The sequence below is a fragment of the Podarcis pityusensis genome (assembly GCF_964106645.2).
Source record: "Podarcis pityusensis genome assembly, chromosome: Z".
NCBI classification, from domain to species: Eukaryota; Metazoa; Chordata; class Lepidosauria; order Squamata; family Lacertidae; genus Podarcis; species Podarcis pityusensis.
The window spans coordinates 4,717,073-4,740,133 of record NC_138044.1 but is presented as its reverse complement, the minus strand read 5'-3'; the positions used below and the strand labels follow the sequence as shown (position 1 = coordinate 4,740,133).

Sequence of the window (23,061 nt, the reverse complement as noted above, 5' to 3'; positions counted from 1 at the left end):
CACTCTGGGTGGCTTCCAACAAAACACTAAAATACAATAACCTATTAAACGTTAACAGCTTCCCTAAACAGGGCTGCCTTTAGATGTCTTCTAAAAGTTTGGTAGTTATTTTTCTCTTTGACATCTGGTGGGAGGGCGTTCCACAGGGTGGGTACCACTACCAAGAAGGCCCTCTGCCTGGTTCCCTGTAACTTGGCTTCTCACAATGACGGAACTGCCAGAAGGCCCTCAGTGCTGGACCTCAGTGTCCAGGCAGAACAATGGAGGTGGAGACGCTCCTTCAGGTATACTGGAATGCTGAATATGGCTTTACAGAAGACAAATTCCGTAAAATAGGGGCTGGCCCTAGTAAAGAGAGAGCTGGTGTGTATGCCTGTGATTAATGACCAGAGGCTTCTCTCAAGGTCAAGGAGCCAGGTGACGGAGGAAGCCAACTCTTTTCTTTCTGCTTCACAGAAACTTCAGAGCTGCAAGAATAGGGGACACTCAATAAATCAGTCATGGAACCCGCAAGATGGGGAAGCGGACCGGGTGTGATGTTAAGAAATGCACACCTATTGCTTGGGTATACGAAAGGAGGAAGCGAGGGAGGGAGGAAGGATGTCTTTTTTCCCTCCGTCTCTTCTCTTAGAAGGATCTCAAACAACCCATTCAATGAGATTTAATGACTGAAACGTAATCTGCCTCCCCAGTCTTACAAAACAGTTCAGCAAGTCCACAGAAAGGGGAACTGTACAAGAGGGTTCCACAGGGAACCATCTATATTCACCAACCTTTAAACTGAGCTTTAATGGAAACATCACAACCTATATGTTGATTTTCAGGTCAATTAATCTGGATGTGAGATGGGAAAATCAAGACGGCAGAAATGCCTATTAGCAAGAAAGGGTGAGGGGGCGAGTTTCAGTTTCCCATTGCTCCTCCCTGGCCCCGTCTTGGCTATTTGAAACCATCTGAATTTAATAACACCTTCTGTGTTCTGAGGAAGTGCTCCCCCTCCCCAAGTCCTTGCTCCTGCCACCCCCAACATTATGCAATCTCAGCAAAGCCCCCTTTGTGGTGTTGGGGGTGGGCCGGGGAGGGGAGGGGAAGGGCAGGAAAAAGGGCAGCTTTATTCCCAGAAAACACTGGGGCATTGTACACATAACATCCCCCGCTTTATGCCACTGAATGGAATCCGTCTGCCTGAAATCTATCGGAGGAGCCCAAATCCTCAAGAACTCTGAAAAGGCATTTTGTGAAATGTCAAAGCACCAAGCGTGTCTGGTCAAGATTATGATGCCCACACCATCGAGTTCTGCCATTCTGGGCACAGGCCCTGGCAGGCTCCTGGACCAGTTCGTTGTCCATGTGAATTCCACCATGCGGATTTTCAGTGGACAGGGAAGAAACAAAGACATTCATATTTATTTTTTTTGCCATCATGAAGCCAGATCAGAAGAGGAGAAAAGTTTTGCATAGCCTGCACAACAGTAGGCCTTCAGGAAAAGCAGAGTAATTTCAAAATATGTGGGTTGTATCCAACGCTAGACCTACTCAGAGTAGACTCATTGAAAATAACAGGCACTGCAGACTTAAGTCTTTTAACTTCAGCAGGCCTACTCTGAGTGGACCCTAACTGGAGACAGTCCTACGGGTGAAATTCAATATTGCACTCATTCTATCAGTGCAAGCCTTTCCGCTTGCCAGTTGGAAGGATCCCCTCTCTATTCCCCACCCCAGGGCTAAACTAGAGGTTCTCCTAGGCTCCCCACCCTTAGAGCTGAGTGTAGTGTGTGTGTAGTGGTGGGGGGAGGGGTGAAAAAGCCCCATTGTGCTAGCAGGATTTGCTGCCCTAGCTTCTGCTGACACAACTATTTAGTTCATTCTGGCCCTAACTATTACTAGGGTGATTAATAGAACCATAGAACTGTATGGCCTTCTCGGTAGTGGCGCCCACCTTGTGGAACACCCACCCATCAGATGTCAAAGAGATAAACAACTACCTGACATTTAGAAGACATCTGAAGGCAGCCCTGTTCAGGGAAGTTTTTAATGCGTGACATTTTGATGTATTTTTAATCTTTGTTGGAAGCCGCCCAGAGTGGCTGGGGAAACCCAGCCAGATGGGCGGGGTACAAATAATAAATTATTATTAATTATTATTATTATTATTTAGAACTGAAGGGATCCCGTGGGTATTCCAGTCCCCTTCAATGAATGATCCCCTGTCCAATTTGAAACTATACTGGACCCTGCTTAGCTTTGCACAGGATGTTGCTGCTGTTCCCCTTGGCTCTGTCAATTAAAGTTGGATAACATTTCTGAATCAAGAAGTATCATTTCGTTCTTCTGAAGTCATGTGCTCAGGTGGTGCTTCACTCCTGCTTGTAAGATCTTTCAAGAGGGTGCAATAGTTGTAATAGTTGTTCGTCCCACATCTAACAACTGCACTGCTTCCTTGAGACCCTCATTCTTCCTGACAGCAGGGGAGCTATCCTCATGGAAATGGAACACAGTGACAAATTCCATGCAAGTGGATGGATCTGTTCCATCTGTGCAAGGATCCATGCACGGCAAAGGAGTTTGCGGCTAGCATAGAGGCTGACCTATATGTGCCTATATAGGGGTCAGAGAGAGAAATTATTTATTCGGCCAAGGGGAGACGGAGGAGGAACCATAACTGCACATCAATGCTATTCTAAAAAGAAGAATAAGAAGCTTTATACACAAACAAATTAAAATTTCATTCATTTTTGTTTTTAGTCCAGCCACACAAACCAATCTCTTTTTTTAAAAAGCAACAACAACTGAGGGTGCAATCTGTCCCTTCCCATGGAAGAGGCAGGCTGGAGGGTCGATGGAGCTGGACTCTCCCCCACCCCCTTCGTGTCTGGGTCTTGGTCTCAAGGGCACTTGCGCACAAACAGAAGCAAATAGAAAACCATTCATTTTCCACAACTGCCTTTCTTGCAGCTGAGCAAATTTAATTGCGCTGTGCAAAGACGCCATTTACTTGGGGAGTGGGTGAGGCCCTGTTTGCTGAGGAACCAGAATCTTTGGAGCGAAGTGTCAGGAACTGGCTGGATGAGGAAGCGTAGTAGCAGCCCGTGGTCCAGGGGGCACCTGTGGGGCCTTTGATGGGACAGGGAGGAATCATCAGCAGAGAGTGAGGGTGAAGGGGAGAGGCTTAAGTAGCCACAGAAAGAGCAGGGGCTCTGTCTCCTGCGATGCAATACAGTGGTACCTCGGGTTAAGAACCTACCGTATTTTTTGCTCTATAAGACTCACTTTTTCCCTCCTAAAAAGTAAGGGGAAATGTGTGTGTGTCTTATGGAGCGAATGCAGACTGCGCAGCTATCACAGAAGCCAGAACAGCAAGGGGGATTGCTACTTTCACTGCGCAGCGATCCCTCTTGCTGTTCTGGCTTCTGAGATTCAGAGTATTTTTTTTCTTGTTTTCCTCCTCCAAAAACTAGGTACGTCTTGTGCGTCTTATAGAGTGAAAAATACGGTAATTCGTTCCGGAGGTCCGTTCTTAACTTGAAACTGTTCTTAACCTGAGGTACCACTTTAACTAATGGGGTCTCCTGCTGCCACTTCATCCTGAAGCAAAGTTCTTAACCCGAGGTACTATTTCTGGGTCAGCGGAGTCTGTAACCTGAAGCATATGTAACCTGAAGCGTCTGTAACCCGAGGTACCACTGCACAGTCCTGATTTGGCTCCTTCCCCTCCCTCCCTCTCAGCACAGGAACCAAGAGTCGAGAAAAGGCTGTAACAATTAAGAAAAGCGGAGTCACAGCGAGGAGGGAGGTATAAACAAGAGGAAGAAAGGGACAGGAACTTTAGCTTCTGCAACTGACGTGCTTATCTGATGGATGTGCCGTGTGCCGACTCCTTGGTTACTGAGCAATAAAGTTAATTACCGCAAGCACTGTGCCTGGTTCTGCTCACAGCATCGGACAACAGGCGGAGGAAGGGCTTTTCTGGCAGCCTGACCCGAAGCGGGCAAAGCAGTTGAGGCCAGGGGCTGAAGAAGGTGAGCTTATGAACGCTTCTCCTTACCAGCTTACACCTCTCGTCTTCCTTCCCAACCGAAACCAAGTTTCAAGCAGGTATAGAATCACAGAATTGTAGAGTTGTAACGGGATACCGAGGGTCATCTAGTCCAACCCCCTGCAATGCAGGAATCTCAGCAAAGCATCGGTGACATGGCCATCCAACCTCTGCTTAAAAACCTCCAGGGAAGGAGAGAATTTATAGAGTTGGAATGCATCCCGAGCGTCATCTAATGCAGGAATCTCAAAACAAAATCCACCATCCAATTCTAAAATCCTACCGGACCCTACTTAGCTTTACTAACAGTTTTAATGCTCCACCACCAGGAGGAGTTTTGATTGTTGCTTTAGCTCGGCAACGCTGTATTTTAATTATTCTTATCTAAGCCACTTTGAGTAGCACATGAGCATTAGGAAGGGCAGGGTATAAGTCTCTAAAGTGGTGATATAGTGGAGCGAGAACAAAGACAAATGCAGTTCCAGGAGCAATGAATATGATGTACCGGAGCACCAGGGAACAGCTGGACTCTCCTTGCTCTGGGAAGTGTATAAGGTGATAATGAGGCTTTCAAGTTTCTTTATGACAAATTTGCGTAAATTCAGAGAATGAGAAAAATAATCAAGCAGCATCTAGATACCTCTTTCCTTTGATGGGTTTCCTATTTCATGCCAGCAGAATAAATGACACTTACTGGCAAGATAGTTTGTGCTTCTAATTAAAAGCTGGATATTTCAGGTTTTGTAAAACTCAGTGTGCTTTCCAAGATGAGCCTATGCCAGGGGTCAGCAACCTTTTTCAGCCATGGGCCGGTCCACCATCCCTCAGACTATGTGGTGGGCCGGACTATATTTTGGGGGGGAAATATGAACAACTTCCTATGTCCCACAAATAACCCAGAGATGCATTTTAAATAAAAGCACACATTCTACTCATGTAAAAAAACGCTGATTCCCGGACTGCCCGCGGGCCGGATTTAGAAGGCGATTGGGCCGCATCTGGCCCACGGGCCTTAGGTTGCCTACCCCTGGCCTATGCAGTTTGAGTTGAACCCCACCAGGAAGTTTGGCACACGGCTGCAGATTGCTAATCCTAATAAACTGGATATTATATGACCTCATTCTGCTGCACTTTTGGGGGAAAGATAATAATGGATCAACCACTTCTTCCTGTGGACTCTTCTTGGAAATGTGGTTATAGGGCATGACATTATCTCCTGCACATCAAGATTTACAACTACACTGCAGTTCAAAATAAACAAAACTCACACAGGCTGCATGATCAACAAATAGATTTCTTACCAGTCTCTCACCATAATGTGTGGGGTGGGGAAATTATAAAAATACCGCATAAAAATCCAGTATCAAAATCAGTTGAAATTGCTTACAGTCAGAAGAATGGGGAATAACAATGGAATCTGGACAATGGAATTTCCCCAAACCTTTGCATCATAATAATAACTTAGACTAATGGGATGTAGAATAGAAGACATACATACATATATGAATACATATGCATCAGGTGTGAAAAGGCCAGAGTAAAGAAGACTACCCCCAGCATACAATGAAAGCTATACAATGAAGGTGCCAGACACACCCTCGAGGGGAGAGAATGTTTATCTAATTATCTTATTCTGAAAGAATTAGTAGAAAATGTGGCTTGTCTAACTCCAAAAAAAACACAAACACACACACACACAACCCGAAACAAACATCTTCTAACCATAAAAAGAAGAATATAGGCAAGAGGTGTCAAAAGATGTTGAAATGAAACCTGGATAGTGTACAATACAAAGGAGATTCCGCTATAAACAGACATACAGCCTCTCACTCTCCCCATAATTAGTTGGTCCAAGCCGGCGTTTGATTGTAGCAGCAGCAGTGGCCATACATCACAGCAGCTTGTCAGGTCAATGTTCATTTCACGCCTCAACCCAATCCTCAGGGAAAGGATTGAGTTTCCCTCTCACAAACCGCATTCTCTACCACACGGACTCTGTTAATAATTAGCTTATCAGGGTGGTGCGAGTGATAAGACTCTTTTGGTCAAGGATGCATGACCAGGAAAAGCAAGTGGCAATACCTGGCTCCTGCTGATGCTCAGAGTGCAGCTCCTGTCCCCAGATTTTGATCACAGCCATATCAACAAAGAGTTACAACAGGCATGGGCAAACTCGGCCCTCCAGATATTTTTGGGACTACAACTCCCATCATCCCTGACCACTGGTCTTGTTAGCTAGGGATGATGGGAGTTGTAATTCCAAAACATCTGGAGGACCGAGTTTGCCTATGCCTGTTTTAGCTCAACAGATTGATTGTAATCCGTGTTCAGGCCAATGTGTCTTTTCAAAAGGAGTCCAGAGTGACAATTTATTTGTAAGGTACAAATCACCTTGTATGGTACAAATCCATTTTCTTTGTCACTTTTTATTGGTTCCACCTCAAATCTTTGCAACTTCTGCATTAAAAATAAATAAAATAAAAATCCTGAAGGTAATATTGTCCTTACCAACTTTGTTAAGTAAGATTTTCTCTCCCAACAGTGGCTTTCCTACGCAGGTTAAAAGATATACAGTCGCATCTTGGTTGTCAAATGCCTTGCGACTCAAAAGTTTTGGCTCCTGAACGCCGCAAACGTGGAAGTGAGTGATCCGGTTTGCAAATGTTATTTGGAACTCGAACATCTGATGCGGCTTTCGATTGGCTGCAGGAAGCTGCTGCAGCCAATCAGAAGCCACGCCTTGGTTTTCAAACATTTTCGGAAGTCGAACCAACTTCCAGAACGGATTCCGTTAAAGAACCAAGGTACAATTGTATATACTCTACTTATTGTCTACTGAGTATTGATATTATCATGAGGGCTTTATTGTTCTTTTTGTAAGTCATATGCTTACGTTGGAAAAAAATCAACAGAATACCTACAAATAAATTATTAATGAGTAAGATTTCCCCTTCCTGCAAAGGAACCCTTTAGCCGTGGTTCCTGCATTGTAGGGATTGGACTAGATGACCCCCAGGGATATTTTCCAATGCTATAATTCTAGGGCGGGAGAATAAGCATAGCTGCACAGCAAGGAAGCAAACCCTCTCTTGAACACCAACACATGGTCTAAAGGGAAAGTACAAAGATGGTGGTGGGTGATGCTCATGTCACCCCATTCCTTACTTGTCGCAGGACAGGGATTCGGAGCCCTCAGAATAGCAGCCGCACCAACGGCACTGCCCACTTGTGGGGTCTGGATAATAGCCTTCCCCACACCCTTCGCACTGCAGACCCACGTGTCCCGTCCGGCATTCGCACTGTCCTGTCGTGGTGTTACAGTCGCTCGGGCCAGTGCTCCCAACAGAACTGCAGTTACAGATGATGAAGTCTGCAAAAGGGATTGAAAAAAGGAAAGAAAAAGGAATTAAAATGGAGATCTCTCTCACGCCCACACACGGAAACAGGTTCACATTAATCATTTATTGGTTGTGCAGGCTGCCCATAGAGTAAATTAACTATATCTCTTGGGACAGAGTTCAGCAACCTTTTTTTTTTTTTTTTTTTTGCCTGCAGGTATTTTTGTTTGTTTGTTTGTTTGTTTGTTTTCAAAGGTTTTATTAAACCTGTGTCATATCCTGTAGGCCTGTGAAAAGCACCTTGAGCTGAAAGAGGAAGTAGAAAACAGAATCACACTCCTCTAAGTTCCTCCTTCATTAGCAGGGGTGGTGGGTGGGGAGACCATCACCCTCACCACCCACTGATCAATGGGGCAGTGAGCATCAGTGGGAGGAGAGGGGGACATTCAAAAGCTTTGGTCCATAGGCTTGCTCTGGGAGATTAGCAAAAATATGCATGGTGTGCAGATAGAGGCTTGGACGTCCCCAGCCCCCTCACCTCCACTGTATTATTTAATTTTGCCACTTTTGTTTCAAATTTATTTTTTGATGTTCCAAACCCTTAGCTGTTTTTTAAATTTTTCTTTGCATAACCATGGCAGCTAAATAATTATTTTTTTTAAAGGAAAAGCAATACACACATCCAAGACATGCAGAAAGTATTGATTTTGCAGCTGTTCCTTTGTCATGGGCTTGGTAGAAACCATTAAGTGGCTCATGGGCCTCTCATGATGTATAACTTTAATCATAAAAACTGGAAAAATACTGCCCCCCCCACCGTCCTTTTAAAAAGCCACCATACTTGGAAGACCAGAGATGTAATAGAGGGGGAATACAGGGAAACACAACCCCAGGACTATTTTCACTGCAGGAGCAATCAAAGAGCTCCTTTGTAATTGATAAAACCTCGTTGCTCTGACAAATTGGGGTGATAACAAGTATTTCATGTTCTTTTGTGACTTAAAGTATAAAGCCAGGGAAGGCTCCCCCACCCCCCACCCCCCAGGTTATCACAGTGTTAAGGAAAATTCTGGGGTGAGAGACTAGTCAACAGTTCAGCTGGTCGGGGTACCAATCCCCCGCGGGTAAATGCGGTCAGTAAAAGAAGGAAATTCCAGCCAAGCAATTTGAAGCAAAACAGCAGTCAGTAAACTTAGATCCTTTATTGTTGAGCAACAGGTTCAACAGCAGCGAGAGAACCCAGAGCATGGGGCGACATTGACTTTTAAAACTTCCCACCACATCTCAGAATACAGTTCGCACAGCATCATTGATACATCATGTTTACATCACTGACGTGTCACCAAAGGGGAGGGGTAGACAGGGGTTACACTTGTTCAACCTTGGCAAACATGTCCGGACGAGTCCTTGGTCCAAGATTAGCATAGGCAAAACATGTGGGGGCAAGACTCAGGTATAAGATTAGCATAGGCAAACACCTCTGAAGTCCCACCACCCAAAATACAATACAGTGGTACCCTGGGTTAAGAACTTAATTCATTCTGGAGGTCCGTTCTAAACCTGAAACTGTTCTTAACCTGAGGCACCACTTTAGCTAATGGGGCCTCCTGCTGCCGCCGCGCCACCCCCGCGCAATTTCTGTTCTCATCCTGAAGCAAAGTTCTTAACCCAAGGTACTATTTCTGGGTTAGCGGAGTCTGTAATCTGAAGCGTCTGTAACATGAAGCGTATGTAACCCAAGGTACCACTGTAGAACTTCCTTTGCATGTCTGGACCCCTAGGCAAGTCTGGTGATGACATTAGGCTTTCCTTGGTCAAAAATCAATTCAGCAATTGTCACCTCTGGCCACTTCCTGGAGTCCCTTTTTCAAGGGCAAAATAGCGTTGGAATGGAAGAATCTGGCAATGGAGTTGATTTTACATGTTTTTTAAAGCTGGGTAACATCCCTGAGCTGTCAAGTTGAAAGGATACATTCAGGCATTATATTTGTAACATTTAACAACTTTAAAGATGTGCCCTCCCCGGTAATTTCTGTAACAACACAAATCACAGAATTGTAGCGTTGGAAGGGACCCCGAGGGTCATCCAGTCCAACCCCCTGCAATGCAGGAATCTCAGCTAAAGCATCCATGGCAGATGGCCCTCCAACCTCTGCTCAAAAACCTCCAGGGAAGGAGAGCCCACAACCCCCCAAAGGAGACCATTCCACTGTCAAACAGCTCTTACTGTCAGCTGGCCTTCCACTCCCATCAGCCCCAGTGAGCAAGTCCAATGGTCAGGGACGATGCAAGCTATACTCCAACAACTGTGAATAGCTCAGCATGAGACACTTAATCTCAAGACTTTGGGTTTGAGTTCCACATTGAGCAAAGATTCCTGCACCGAAGGGGGTTGGGCTAGATGACCTTTGCAGTCCTTTCCAACTCTACAATTCTAACATCTGGAGGGACACCATGTTGGCTATCCCTGGCACAGAAGCCATAAAAAGCAAAAAATAATTGTGCAGCGACTAGATACTTCTTCCCTTCTCTTTGATGGGGTTCCTACCCTAGCAGTTGAAATGAAAATATTATTTACATTTCTAACTTAAAGTTTAGGGTCTTTCATTGCGGTGCCACCTACTAGCTGCCATTCCAAACCTATTAGACAGGTATCCTTTTTGAACTGCTTTTAATGCCTGCTAAGACTTTTTTTGTTTAGGCAAGCCTACCCCAGACATATAATTATATCATTATTATTTCCTAAAAAAATCTATTAATTTTACTTGTGTTTTGATCATTTTAATATGTTTACCATATTTAAAGTTTGTTCCTGTTGCTATTTTTAATAGATATTTTATACCATTTTGTGTATAATCTCCCTTGGAGATTTTAGATATACGTTTTTGTTTAAAAAAAAAAAGGTTGCTATTCAGCTGGCTGAAGATCTTTTGCTAAAGCTCAATGTTTGTTTTGCAGGATTAACCTATAGAAACTGAAGTAAGCACACCTGATTTCAATACAGTAGTTTGCTCATGCTGCAAAAGGCAACAAGGGTTGCCAAGCATTTTAGGCATGTGGACACATTTGGATTTTTAAGCGACTGCCAAGGGCACCATCATCTACGGTCCCTTCTCTTCCTCAACCTCCAGATCACACAAACACATACCCGAAAGCACAACTCATGGAAACTTTACTTTCCGAAGGATCTGAGTGAAAGTCAGAGCCAGTAGAATTAATTGGAGCCTTGAAAACCCAGAACTGAAAGAGTTTCATTTGTCCAACCTCCTCCTTCAGAAGGCACCGGGGCGGTTGCCCCAGGCACAAGATTGTTAGGGGTGAAAAATCCCAACACCCGGTCATAGCCAGGATTTATTTTGGGGGGGCAGGGCTTTATGTTAGGGGGGCAGAAGTGAGTTATCAGCGATGCAACTGAGGTAGCTGCATGCTTCTATCACTGGGCTCTGTTGAAAACGGCTTCTCCGTGCGAACCAGGAAGTGACCTCACCAAACAACAGAACAACTCTTCTTTTCTTATCTCTGCGGCTGTAATCTCCTGGGTGACTGCTGCTAAGCAGCTGAATGTGCATGCGTACTCCACTGGTTTCCCTCCCTCCCACCTCCACACAGCCCTGGGCACTGGCAACCCACGCTATGCCACTGTATTGTTGCTCCTCAGCAGCTATCTTTAAGAGGTATACAGTGGTACGTCAGATTAAGAACTTAATTCGTTCTGGAGGTCCGTTCTTAACCTGAAACTGCTCTTAACCTGAGGTACCACTTTAGCTAATGGGGCCTCCCGCTGCCGCTGCGCCGCCACCACGTGATTTCTGTTCTCATCCTGAAGCAAAGTTCTTAACCTGAGGTAATATTTCTGGGTTAGCGGAGTATGTAACCTGAAGTGTCTGTAACCTGAGGTACCACTGTACTACCTCTGAACCTGAAGGTTCTATCTAGTTATTATGACAATCAGCTATTGACAGATGCCTCCTCCCTGAATTTGTCTAATCCTCTTTCAAACCCATGTAAGCTAAGAATTTACTGTGTTATGAAAGAGGGAATTGGAAGGGACTATGAGGGTCATCTAGTCCAACTCCCTGCAATGCAAGAATCGCAGCAAAAGCATCCATGTCAGATGGCGAACCATGCTCTGCTGAGAAATCTCAAAGGAAGGAGAGCCCACCACCTACCGAGGGCATAGAATCAGCTGTATGGTTGGAAGGGACTCTGAGGGTTATCTAGTCCAACCCTCCTGCACTGCAGGAATAATCCTCTTGTGGGGCCTCTGGCTTTCAGCAACACAGCATCCCATGGGACTGTGTACTGAGCAACTAGAGCAAAGAGAGGTGTGGAATCTGCTGCTGTGATTGGCTGGCTGTTTGAAGCCTCCCGGTTGGCCAGCCCACATAGAATCATAGAATGGGAAAGTTGGAAGGGGCTCCATCTAGTCTAACCAGCTCAAACGCAGGAGTCTTAACTCAAGCATCCATGACAGATGCCCATTCAGTCTTTGGTTAATAACTGCCAGTGAGTCACAGAACCATAGAATTGCAGGGTTAGAAGGGACCCCAGGGGTCATCCATGACAGACAGCTAACCGATCTCGTCTTAAAAACTTCCAAGAAAATGTTATTTTCTTCTTCCTCCTCTCACTTCTCTTCCATGATTTTTAAAAACCACCATTCAGTGAGACAACGAGTGCCTGAAAGAACGCCTTGCTCCAGTTTAGCACCTTGTATATAACACCTCATTGCAAAGCAACTTCACCAGTTTGGGCCCCCCTGCCCGGCCTTATTGATTCATATACCGCCTGGAAGCTTCCAGCTGTTGAATGAACTACATTGCTTTTTTTAAGATGAGGAAAAGATTTGCTAGTTGGTGGCTGCAGACACACACAGCAATGGGGTGGTGTGGAGAGAGACAAAGAAACAATTGATAGCTTGAAGTGAGCTCCTGGCTGCTCCCTTTTGCAAGCAGGGCTCACTGGCAGCACCGATCAGCTGCTTGACACTGGGCCTACCATAATGGGCTGCACTAGGGAGTTCCTCATCAGGAATATTACAGCCCCTTCCCAGCAGTCAAAAGTCAGCCCACAGATGTAGGGGGAGAAGGATGCAGCCCACTAGCAGGATCCAATCTTGTGCTCTAACAGTGCCCTGACTGAAAAAGAAGTACAGTATACACAGTGGCGTAGCGTGGCAAGGCAAGTAATTTGCGCCCCCTAACCCGTGGATTTGCGCCCCCTAACCCTAACCCCCAGATGTTGCGCCCGGTGCGGCCGCCCCCCCCTACACCCCCCACGCTACGCCACTGAGTATACAGTCATACCTCAGGTTAAATATGCTTCAGGTTGAGCGTTTTCAGGTTACGCTCCGGAATGCGTTACTTCCAGGTTTTGCCGCTCACGCATGCACAGACGCTCAAAATGACGTCACATGCATGCGAGGAAGTAGCAAAACGCGACCTGTGCACACACAGACTTGCAGTCGTGTGTTACGTTCTACTCAGGATGCAAACAGGGCTCCGGAACGGATCCCGTTTGCATCCAGAGGTACCACTATATTTGCAAAGTGACAAGGCTGTGTTCAGTGTATCTCTGAGTAGTATATTGGGTGAGCAAAAATGACCTATTTGCACAAGGTTTTTTCCTCCTCTCCTCCCCTCTGCAACCCCCTCCCCCCACTAAATCTGTTCTGGGGGCTCCATAAGTCCCTGCCACCCCACAACCCTTCGGAGCAGATAAGGGGATGGCCCAAGGCAGAGGGGTAGTGTGTGTGTTAATGTGTCTTCTCCCTGAAACGATTGGGTGGCAGTTCATGCGGTTGGCAGGCCTGCACCAATCTGTGTTCCTGCCTCTTTGCCTACTCTTAGATATATGAGCCATTTTGCATGATGTCATGCAACTGCCCCTCCCCTTTGCAGCCATTTTGTGACTGGCACCCACGATACTTTTCTCAAAATTTCAAATGTGCCCCCTGGCCCCCCAAAAAGCCCCCTGGCAACTCTTGCTTTATTCACTAAACAGCAGTTTAATTCAGGAGAGCACCTTAAGGGAGCTGAGCAAGTTCAATCTTGTTGCTCAGACATGGAGTTTCCATTGCAAAGTGCTGGTGTGACGTAGATCTATGATGAATCCAGTGGACATGCAGAGATGTAAATAATTTCACCCGAAAGCCATTACAGTCATAAAATCATAATGCCTGTCTTCTGCCATTAGATTTGCTCATATTACTTTGGAGGCATATTAAAACTACAGAGTTAAACAAGCATTAATTGGTAATTTCTTAATATCTGTTTGCATCAATATTGGAAAAACATTGTAGGAAACAAATCCTTCCTTCATTAGAAGGCGAGGGAAGATTTGCTGCATGTAATACTCATATATAAAAGTGTATGGGATAAAGCATTCTTGACAAAGCTAACATATTGTGAAAAATACATCCAAGTATATGAACAAGTCCCACCCCGCCCCCCACCCATCCACTCATGGAATCTGGATGCTGTTGGGAAAAAATAATAGCACTTCTTAAACCACAACTGATTTTTTTGTATACAATGGCATTGTATATCCATCTAAGTTCTAGAACAGAACCACGTAAATTGATGGGTTTAAGTTAGTAATGCCCATTAATTTCAATGGATCTTCTCTGAGCAGAACTAGCATTGGCTAAAATGCCATATTTATATTTATATTTATATTTCATGTGTACACGTATAAATGACATATTTCATTCCTTTTAAGATGATTTATCTTTTTGATGTGTGTGTGTGTGTAGAGACAGGGGTGGTGCTGTGGTCTAAACCACAGAGCCTAGGGCTTGCCGATCAGAAGGTCAGTGGTTCGAATCCCTGCAACGGGGTGAGCTCCGGTTGTTCAGTCCCAGCTCCTGCCAACCTAGCAGTTCAAAAGCACATCAAAGTGCAAGTAGATAAATAGGTACCGCTCCGGCAGGAAGGTAAACGGTGTTTTCGTGCACTGCTCTGGTTTGCCAGAAGCGGCTTAGTCATGCTCGCCAAATGACCTGGAAGCTGTACTCCAGATCCCTCGGCCAGTAAAGTGAGATGAGCGCCGCAACCCCAGAGTCGTCTGTGACTGGACCTAAAGGTCAGGGGTATCTTTACCTATATATATGTATGTGTGTGTGTGTGTGTGAGAGAGAGAGAGAGAGAGAGAGAGAGAGAGAATTTTTAGTAGTAGCACTATATTATCATTGTGTTTAGTAGTAATAGCGCATTGGAGGAAACAAATAGCCTTTTTCACTTGAAGGTAAGACTTTCGATACAATATTAATCAATATGCTTTACCAACAATACTCACTGTTCTTTTTAAAAGGAAAAACCTGACCCCTCTTTTCATTTTGAACTTTTATGATTTTTGTACCTCTTCTTGATAATCCATTATGCTTTTCATTCTCTACCAGATAATACATTTAAACAACAAACAATGGTGATGGTAAAAAGCTTTACGTAACTGGGCAATGTCTTTGAGCTCTTTCAGCTCCTTCCAGGACATTCTTCCCAGCAATTCAAGAGCTGTCCCTACAATCTAGCAGCAATTCACGAAAGCAAGCTGCTGCCCCCCCCCGGCTCCCCGCTTTAAACATTACATGTCATCGACTTGTCTTGCCAGCAGTGCATAAGCTCCTCAATAAATGATGATCACAGGGAAAACCTTCCAACTGCTGACAAGGCATCTTAAGAAACTGAAGACAGAAACAAACCATTCCCTAAATTCACAAAGTCAATGAGATCATCATCAGCTCTTATCTCCTTCAGTGGCTTTCTCCTAGGCACAACTGCATCCGGTTAAGCCCCAAGGAGATCAGGGCAATGTGTATAGAATCTATGGATGCTATTTTTATTTATAACCCGCCTCTCTTCTGTCAAAAAACTGAAGACATTGTGCATGTGGGTCTTCACCCACCCAAGGCCTCATGAGAACCAACTCCTAGGACAGTGATGGCCAAACTTGGCCCTCCAGCTGTTTTGGGACTACAATTCCCATCATCCCTGACCACTGGTCCTGTTAGCTAGGGATGATGGGAGTTGTAGTCCCAAAACAGCTGGAGGGCCAAGTTTGGCCATCACTGTCCTAGGGGCTGAGGGGTATTCGGCTCCCCCAATAAAATATTTGAGGGGGTCAGCCCCTCTCCCAAGTTGATGGACACTGCCATTCAAGTGGGGTGTGTGCACTGTGTCATGTGATTTATTATGTGGGGTGGGTCTTACCTGTCCCCCCCATTTAATTCCAGTTGGCACCCCTGCAAGGCCTTGAACAGACCTAAACCTGCCTACTTTTGGCAAACCTCTCTTGCTTCCAGGCCAATGTATGCAAAAAGACATTGCTAAGAGGGGAAAGCGCAGAAAAGGGCAAGCAAAACGATTGGGGGAAGTGAGGACACCAAGAGGCTGGGGAAGAGATAATAATAATAATAATAATAATAATAATAATAATAATAATAATAATAATAATTTATTATTTATACCCTGCCCATCTGGCTGGGCTTCCCCAGCAACTCTGGGCAGGTTCCAAAAAAATATTAAAATTCTGTAATACATCAAACATTAAAAGCTTCCCTAAACAGGGCTGCCTTCAGATGTCTTCTAAAAGTCTGGTAGTTGTTGTTCTCTTTGACATCTGGTGGGAGGGCGTTCCACAGGGCGGGTGCCACTACCGAGAAGGCCCACTGCCTGGTTCCCTGTAACTTGGCTTCTCGCAGTAAGGGAACCGCCAGAAGGCCCTCAGTGCTGGACCTCAGTGTCCGGGTAGAACGATGGGGGTGGAGACGCTCCTTCAGGTATACTGGACCGAGGCCGATTGTCAGTAGTGCTCTACCAGTGCCAATCAGATTCCTGTGGGAACCTACCCTACCTCACTGTCTGTTTATAGACGTTTTAATTGTATTAGTACTGATATTTCCACCAGCATGGGTTCATTGGGAGGAAGATGCAATGTGTAATCTATCTAACCTCAATACGTAAAAAATGCAAAAGAGGTTTACAGGGGGGAAATGTGTTTTTTTTAGTAATGTCTTGGAAAAACAAGTTCACTGATAATTTCCATTCTTCTGCTGCTTTCAGTTTGCTATGGCAGTATTCCTTTATGCTCTTTATCTTTGATAAATAGAAAATACACAGGTCTGAGCTCCACTGATGTGGTTCTCAAGGTTGAAATAGGTTCTCCATCGCGGCCTAATTTAAGCAATCATTTATTTCCCACAAAGCAGAGGATTGGTTTGTCACAACCGAGTTTGGAAAAGCTGAACTACCAACGGTGGGGTGGGCAGAGGGTTAAATTCTCACAGATCCTATCATGTGTAACCATAAGCCTAATCATCTGGTGTTCTCTCCATCTCTGTCTTCTGATCTCCATGTACAGTACTGCACCACAAATCTATAACCTGCTCCTTTTTTCTTTCTTTCTTTCTTTTTTTGAAGTGGGTGGTGGGAATGCAGAAATAAAATAATAATCTAAAAATTCAGCACGAGCTGCAAGTTCAGCATAAAAGCATGCAAATTGCCGGTTGCCTATGCAAAGCAAGCAGATTTGTACAAAACATACTGAGCAGCTGCCTAGTTTAATCTAGAGTGCAGCATGAAAAGGCAAATCTTCCCAGTGTCACACTGAGGCTGATTCCTCTTTGATAGATGATAGATAGATAAAATAAAAAAGACATATAATAATCCTCATCTCTAAAGGCAAAAAGTGGGGAACCTGCAGCAAACCCTTAGTGAATTAGTTGCTGAACTTTATGTTGCCCTCAGTCTGCTTTCAAGTACAGTGGTACCTCGGGTTACAGACGCTTCAGGTTATAGCCTCCGCTAACCCAGAAATAGTACTTTGGGTTAAGAACTTTGCTTCAGGATGAGAACAGAAATTGTGTGGCAGCAGCGGGAGGCCCCATTAGCTAAAGTGGTACCTCAGGTTAAGAACAGTTTCAGGTTAAGAACGGACCTCTGGAACGAATTAAGTTCTTAACCAGAGGTACCACTGTAGATGGAAATGATGGAGGGACGATCTAGGGATGGCGGGGCAGGAAACAGGGAGAGGAGGGGCAAGTTTAAAAAGTAGGTGAACTACCCCTTTTTGGCTCTAGCCCCACCCCCACTTTGCAAAAGGCAACATTTCATACTGCAGTCAACAGATTTATTTTACTTTAATTTGCTTGACTTATGATATATATATCCAGTCCTTTTTTTTCTGGGGGTACACAGGGGTACGCATGCAGCTAAACATTTTGTGAATCTAAGTCTGGCCTCATTGAGGGGCAGTATATCAATATGAGTAGGAAAATGAGAGTACCCCTAAACATGTTGTTTGTTTTTAAAGAAAAAAAGCACTGTTTATACCCCACTTTTCCTCCAAAGAGCTCAAGGTTCTCCCCTTCGCCAGTTTATCCTCACAGCAGCCCTGTAACGTAAAGCAGGCTGAGAGACTAACTGAAGGTCACCCAGTGAGCTTCATGGGCGTGGGGGAAGGGGTTTTGGACCATAGATTCCCAGGCCACATTTCCAAGTGCTCAAAGTGCTTGACAAGTATTATCTTCTAGGGTTTCCGTATCTCAAAAAGTGAAAATCCAGGCACAAAAGTTTTTGAGCTCTTTTGGCAAAATCCAAAAAATGACATTTTTAAGCTAGAAGGCTGATCGCCGAAGAATTGATGCTTTTGAATTATGGTGCTGAAGGAGACTCTTGAAAGTCTCATTGACTGCAAGAAGGTCAAACCTATCCATTCTGAAGGAAATCAGCCCTGAGTGCTCACTGGAAGGACAGATCCTGAAGCTGAGGCTCCAATACTTTGGCCACCTCATGAGAAGAGAAGACTCCCTGGAAAAGACCCTAATGTTGGGAGAGATTGAGGGCACAAGGAGAAGGGGACAACAGAGGACGAGATGGTTGGATAGTGTTCTCGAAGCTACCAGCATGAGTTTGACCAAACTGCGGGAGGCAGCAGAAGACAGGAGTGCCTGGCGTGCTCTGGTCCATGGGGTCACGAAGAGTCGGACACGACTAAATGACTAAACAACAACAACAAAGGAAAATTGGCAAAAACGACACTACCAACCCAGACATTTTGACAATTTTCGCCCAGACTTCCATCTGCAGTTTTCCAGGTATGTCCAGAAAATTCTGGACATATGGAAACACTAACTAAACCTGTACAACATGGCAGAATTATTATCCCTATATTGCTTATGGGTGACTGAGGGCCCATACAGGACAATGAGGGAAAGAAGGATTGATTGTTCAACCACTCTAGGAACTGTAGATCTGTGAGGGTAATAGGGGGCCTCCTGATGACTCTCAGCACCCTTAATAAATTATAGTTCCCAGAATACTTTGCTTTTTTTTTTTAAGGGACACAGGTGGCGCTGTGGTCTGCCTAGGTCTTGCCGATCAGAAGATTGGCGGTTCGAATCCTCACAACAGGGTGAGCTCCCGTTGTTCGGTCCCAGCTCCTGCCCACCTAGCAGTTCAAAAGCACATCAAAGTGCAAGTAGATGAATCTGGTGGGAAGGTAAATGGCGTTTCCGTGCGCTGCTCTGGTTCACCAGAAACAGCTTAGTCATGCTGACCATATGACCTGGAAGCTGTCTGCGGACAAACACCGGCTCCCTTGGCCTATAGAGCGAGATGAGCGTACAACCCCAGAGTCGTCCACAACTGGACGTAACGGTCAGGGGTACCTTTACCTTTACCTTATGACTTTTTAAAGTGGTATGATGCTGATTTAAATGTGTAGTGCAGGTGGGCTCCCAGTTCTATCAGAGTAGGGTCGTATAGCAAGCAAGTGGGGTGCAGTGGTTAAATTGCTGGAATAAGATCTGGGAGAGACCAGGGTTTAAAACTCCATTCAGCCATGAAGCCTGCTGGGTGGCTTTTAGACCAATCCCGGTCTTTCAGCCTAACCTACCTCACAGGGTTGTTGCGAGGATAAAATGGAGGTGAGGAGAGCCATATACTGTACATCACCTTGAGCTCGTTAGAAGAATGGTGGGATATAGATCTAATAATAAATATATGGATAAAATTGCTTCGCTATCAATGCAATCAGATTACCAGAGGTCTCGAGTTGCGTAGCACAATAACAATATTTTTTTCAGCCTCTGTATGACCCACGCAGACATGGACCCAGCTCATATGCCCTCGCAAAACTTTGCTCCCACTTCTGTGAGCACCCAGGTGGCAGTTTCAGGCTGACTCAGGACCAGGTGTTGAAGGAAGGAGAAAACTGTCAGCCTCAAGGCACTTTTCACCTGCTGGCTCTGCAAAAAGATTATCCAAGCTGTTGAAGGTGGACATGCATCAGGAGACGCCTCATGTCACTCTGTCAAAAATGGATTTGCCCAACAATGCCTGAGGAACACGGCAATTGTTTGGGGCTGAGGAGTCAACATGGAACACTGCCTTATACCAAGTTAAATTAGCTCAGGACTGTCTACGTGTGCTGTTAGGGGAAGGGTAATACCTCTGGTGGAGAACACATCATGCTCCTTCTGAGGTAGTTTGTCCACCTTTGGTCCTCACCCTGCGCTCAGCTCTCCCCTGTGGCTTCTAGAAGCTGTCACCATGCAACAGTGACCACACCCCAGGAAACAGTTTCATCTGGCCAGCCAGACTAGGTGAGGGTAGTTGATGGGTCTCAAACCCTTTTTCAATTAGGGGCTTCCTCTGCATGCAGGCTCTGGCAGATTGAGCAGACGAGACTAATTTTGAGTCCAACAGTCAAGATGGCGGTTTCTGCAGGTGCTGTAGAGGGAAGTGAGGGGCAGATGGGGCTTGTCAAGCTGGGAAGGTAGCCCATCTGGGAGAAGGAGGAAAACTCTGATCCTAAACCTCCACTGCCTTGCAGGATATATTTGAGAGATGAAAAGGCTAAGGAGTAAACCCTACACAAGTATTAAGTAGCGTTCCGAAAATGGTTGGATGGAGCATTGAACGCCTCCTTCTGGCAACTCCTGCAGTCAAGCTGGGGCCAAACGTCTTGCTCTGCTTTCCTTTGCACCCCAGCAGCAAGGCCGAGAGGAAGGTCTGGTCATCTGGGCAGTCCAGGACCTTGTCAGGCTTGCACCCCAGAGAGGTCACTTCCATACTGCTAACACAGTGGTTAGACTTCATCCCTGGAGGTGCACTCCATTGTCTCAAGACAGATAGATGCCAACAATTGTCTACACTGATTGGTTCTCCAGGGTTCCAGGCAGGGATTACCGTATTTTTCCATGTACAAGACTAGGGGGTTTATTTACCCAAAAAAATGGTTTAAAATTGGGGCTCATCTTATACATGGGCAGTGCTAAGAGGTGTTTTCTTAATTTGGAGTCCCCAAAAATAGGGGACTTATACATGGGAAAATACAGTAATACCTGACCCTATTCAGAGACATCAGAAATTGAACTTGTAACCTTCTGCATGAATGGAAGTGCTCATAGAAGCTCTAGAAACATAGGAAGCTGCCTTTATACAGAGTCAGGTCCATCTAGTTCAATATTGTCTGCACAGGCAGTTGGTGGCTCTCCAGGGATTCCTAGCCCCACCTGGAGATGCCAGGGATTGAACCTGGGACCTTCTGCATGGAAGGCAGATGCTCTCACACTGAGCTATGGCCCTCCCCCAAACACAACTGGTTGCCTTCTGCACAGTCAATCCATGCGGAATCTCAGAGCTACCAAACTCCCTCTTGAAAGGGCACATTCAAAATGAACCTTCGCCAGCAGGGTTATGGCTCACAGAACGCGTACAAAAGGTCCCAAGTTCAAGTCCTGACCTCTGCTGCTGGAAAGAAAGCAGAAAGGGATAAGAGAGACATCCAGTTGACATCTTGGAGTGCTGCTGCCAGTCAGAGCAGATGAGCTGTGTGGGTAGACAGTCTGACTCTACCCGAGGCAGAGTCTTAAAGTTGCAGACGAAAACCTAGGAGGTTAATCTACTGGATGTCATTTAAATAAATTAACTGTGGGCTTTTAAGTCCCGTTGTTCTGTTGCAGATATAATTAATGCAAAAGCAGCACTGAAAATGGAGAGTCCAGCAAACACGATAAGGGGATAAGGCAATCCGATAAGTAAGCATGTTGAGCAAAATAATTAGAGGAACAGTCCCTAGCCAACAGAGCAGGCAGAATTCAGCAGGATCTCAGCTGTTTTTGTACTCAACCAAATGCAGCAAAGCACTGCAGAATGCAGATAGAGCTGTTCTGAAGCAAGCTATAACATACATATATATATATATATACACACACACACACACACACACACACACACACACACACTTTATTTAAAACATTTTTATCTCACTTCTCAGCCCCGTCCCCCTGGCAAAAACCAGGTTTCCAGAGCAGCTTACAAATACTGTATCAATAATAAGACCGTGTCTGATCTCATGCTTAGAATCCAAGACATAACACAAAAGGGGGGAAATGCTGGGATAGAGGAGAGGGAGGTTGTTTGTAATTCTAGTCCTATTCAGAGCAGACCCATTGAAATTAATGGAAATTCCTAACACAGGGTCATTAATTTCAGTGGGTCTGCTCTGAGTAGAACTGTGCACACACAACCGTCAGGCAACAGTCCTTAGTTGCAGAGTTCTCCTAACAACCAGATGGAATGGAAAGGAGTTCACAGAGCAGGTGCCTCAGCCAAGCCAAGGAAGTGACTCTGCTTCCCTTCTCTCCCATCTGCCATAGTCTGAAGGAACATCTGCTATTGGATGGCAGTGGAATCCCTACAGGCTTGAGATGCAGAAGCTTTCTCTTGCACCTGGAGTTCATACATCTCCTTGCGGATGAATGCCCTGAAACATCTCTTTTCAGAGGGGCTGGGAAATGGGCACATTCACCTACTTTCTGCCACACATCATTGTTTTAGGGCAACAATGCCCTAAAGAACACAAGTGCTATGGTCAGAGCGCTGAGGCTATGTGGTAAATACTATTTTTATTTTATTTATTTTTTGCATTTATATCCTCCCACCTTTCCTCCAAGGAGCTCAAGGTGGCAAACATAGTTCTCCATCTCCCCATCTTATTCTCACAAAAACCAGGTGAGATAGGTTAGGCTGAGAGAAGACAGTGACGAGCCCAAGGTCACCCAATGAGTTTCATGGCTAAGTGAGGATTTGAACTCTGGTCTCCTAGGTCCTAGTCCAACACCCTAACTACTACACCACCGCTGGTTCTAAAGCGCATAGGGTATGTGGAGGGAGTCTCAAACCAGACACACACACCCCGCCAGCAGCCATTCTTCAGGACTGTGTTTTCTGCACCACCACTTGTTTGATGTCTCAGCAAAACATGTAAATTTAGGCTTTGTGGCTCATGGATGCCTTCTAGGTTCACTCCGCGCCTTCAAACCGTCATCTGACCCTAAGACTTGAACCATCCCAGCCAATAAAGAAGCACCAGGCCTTCTATAAAAGTGATCTACTTGTGGTGATGAGCAGGGACAAAGAACTCAGGTTGCTTTTAGCTGGGTGGGCTGCAATTGACCTTGCAGTATGTCTGGCATGACATACTGCCCCTCGCAAGCCAAGAGCTTAGACAAGGCAAGACATCTGCCCATGCAAACCTGCATAAAGCAGTTGGTTAGTGCACAGCTATGGAGGAACAGCTGGATATAAATGTAATCATGAAGTAAAGGGTTGTATCCAACTAAGACAGACTCAGAGATGACCTGTTGAAATGACTAGGCCAAAATTAGTCAGAGTAATATATTTC

At 45.3% G+C, this 23,061-nt stretch overlaps 1 protein-coding gene across 2 annotated transcripts in view; it reads right to left on the bottom strand.

Moving 5' to 3' along the window:
• MEGF9 (multiple EGF like domains 9) overlaps positions 1–23,061 on the bottom strand; it is an 84,056-nt gene that overhangs the window by 20,604 nt on the left and 40,391 nt on the right. For both annotated transcript variants that reach the window (XR_013981711.1, XM_080990904.1), the window contains exon 2: positions 7,202–7,406. Coding sequence is in view for 1 of the 2 variants with exons in the window: in XM_080990904.1 (XP_080847030.1) it covers positions 7,202–7,406 (205 nt within the window). In the remaining variant the exon portion in view is untranslated. The remainder of the gene's footprint in view (positions 1–7,201; positions 7,407–23,061) is intronic.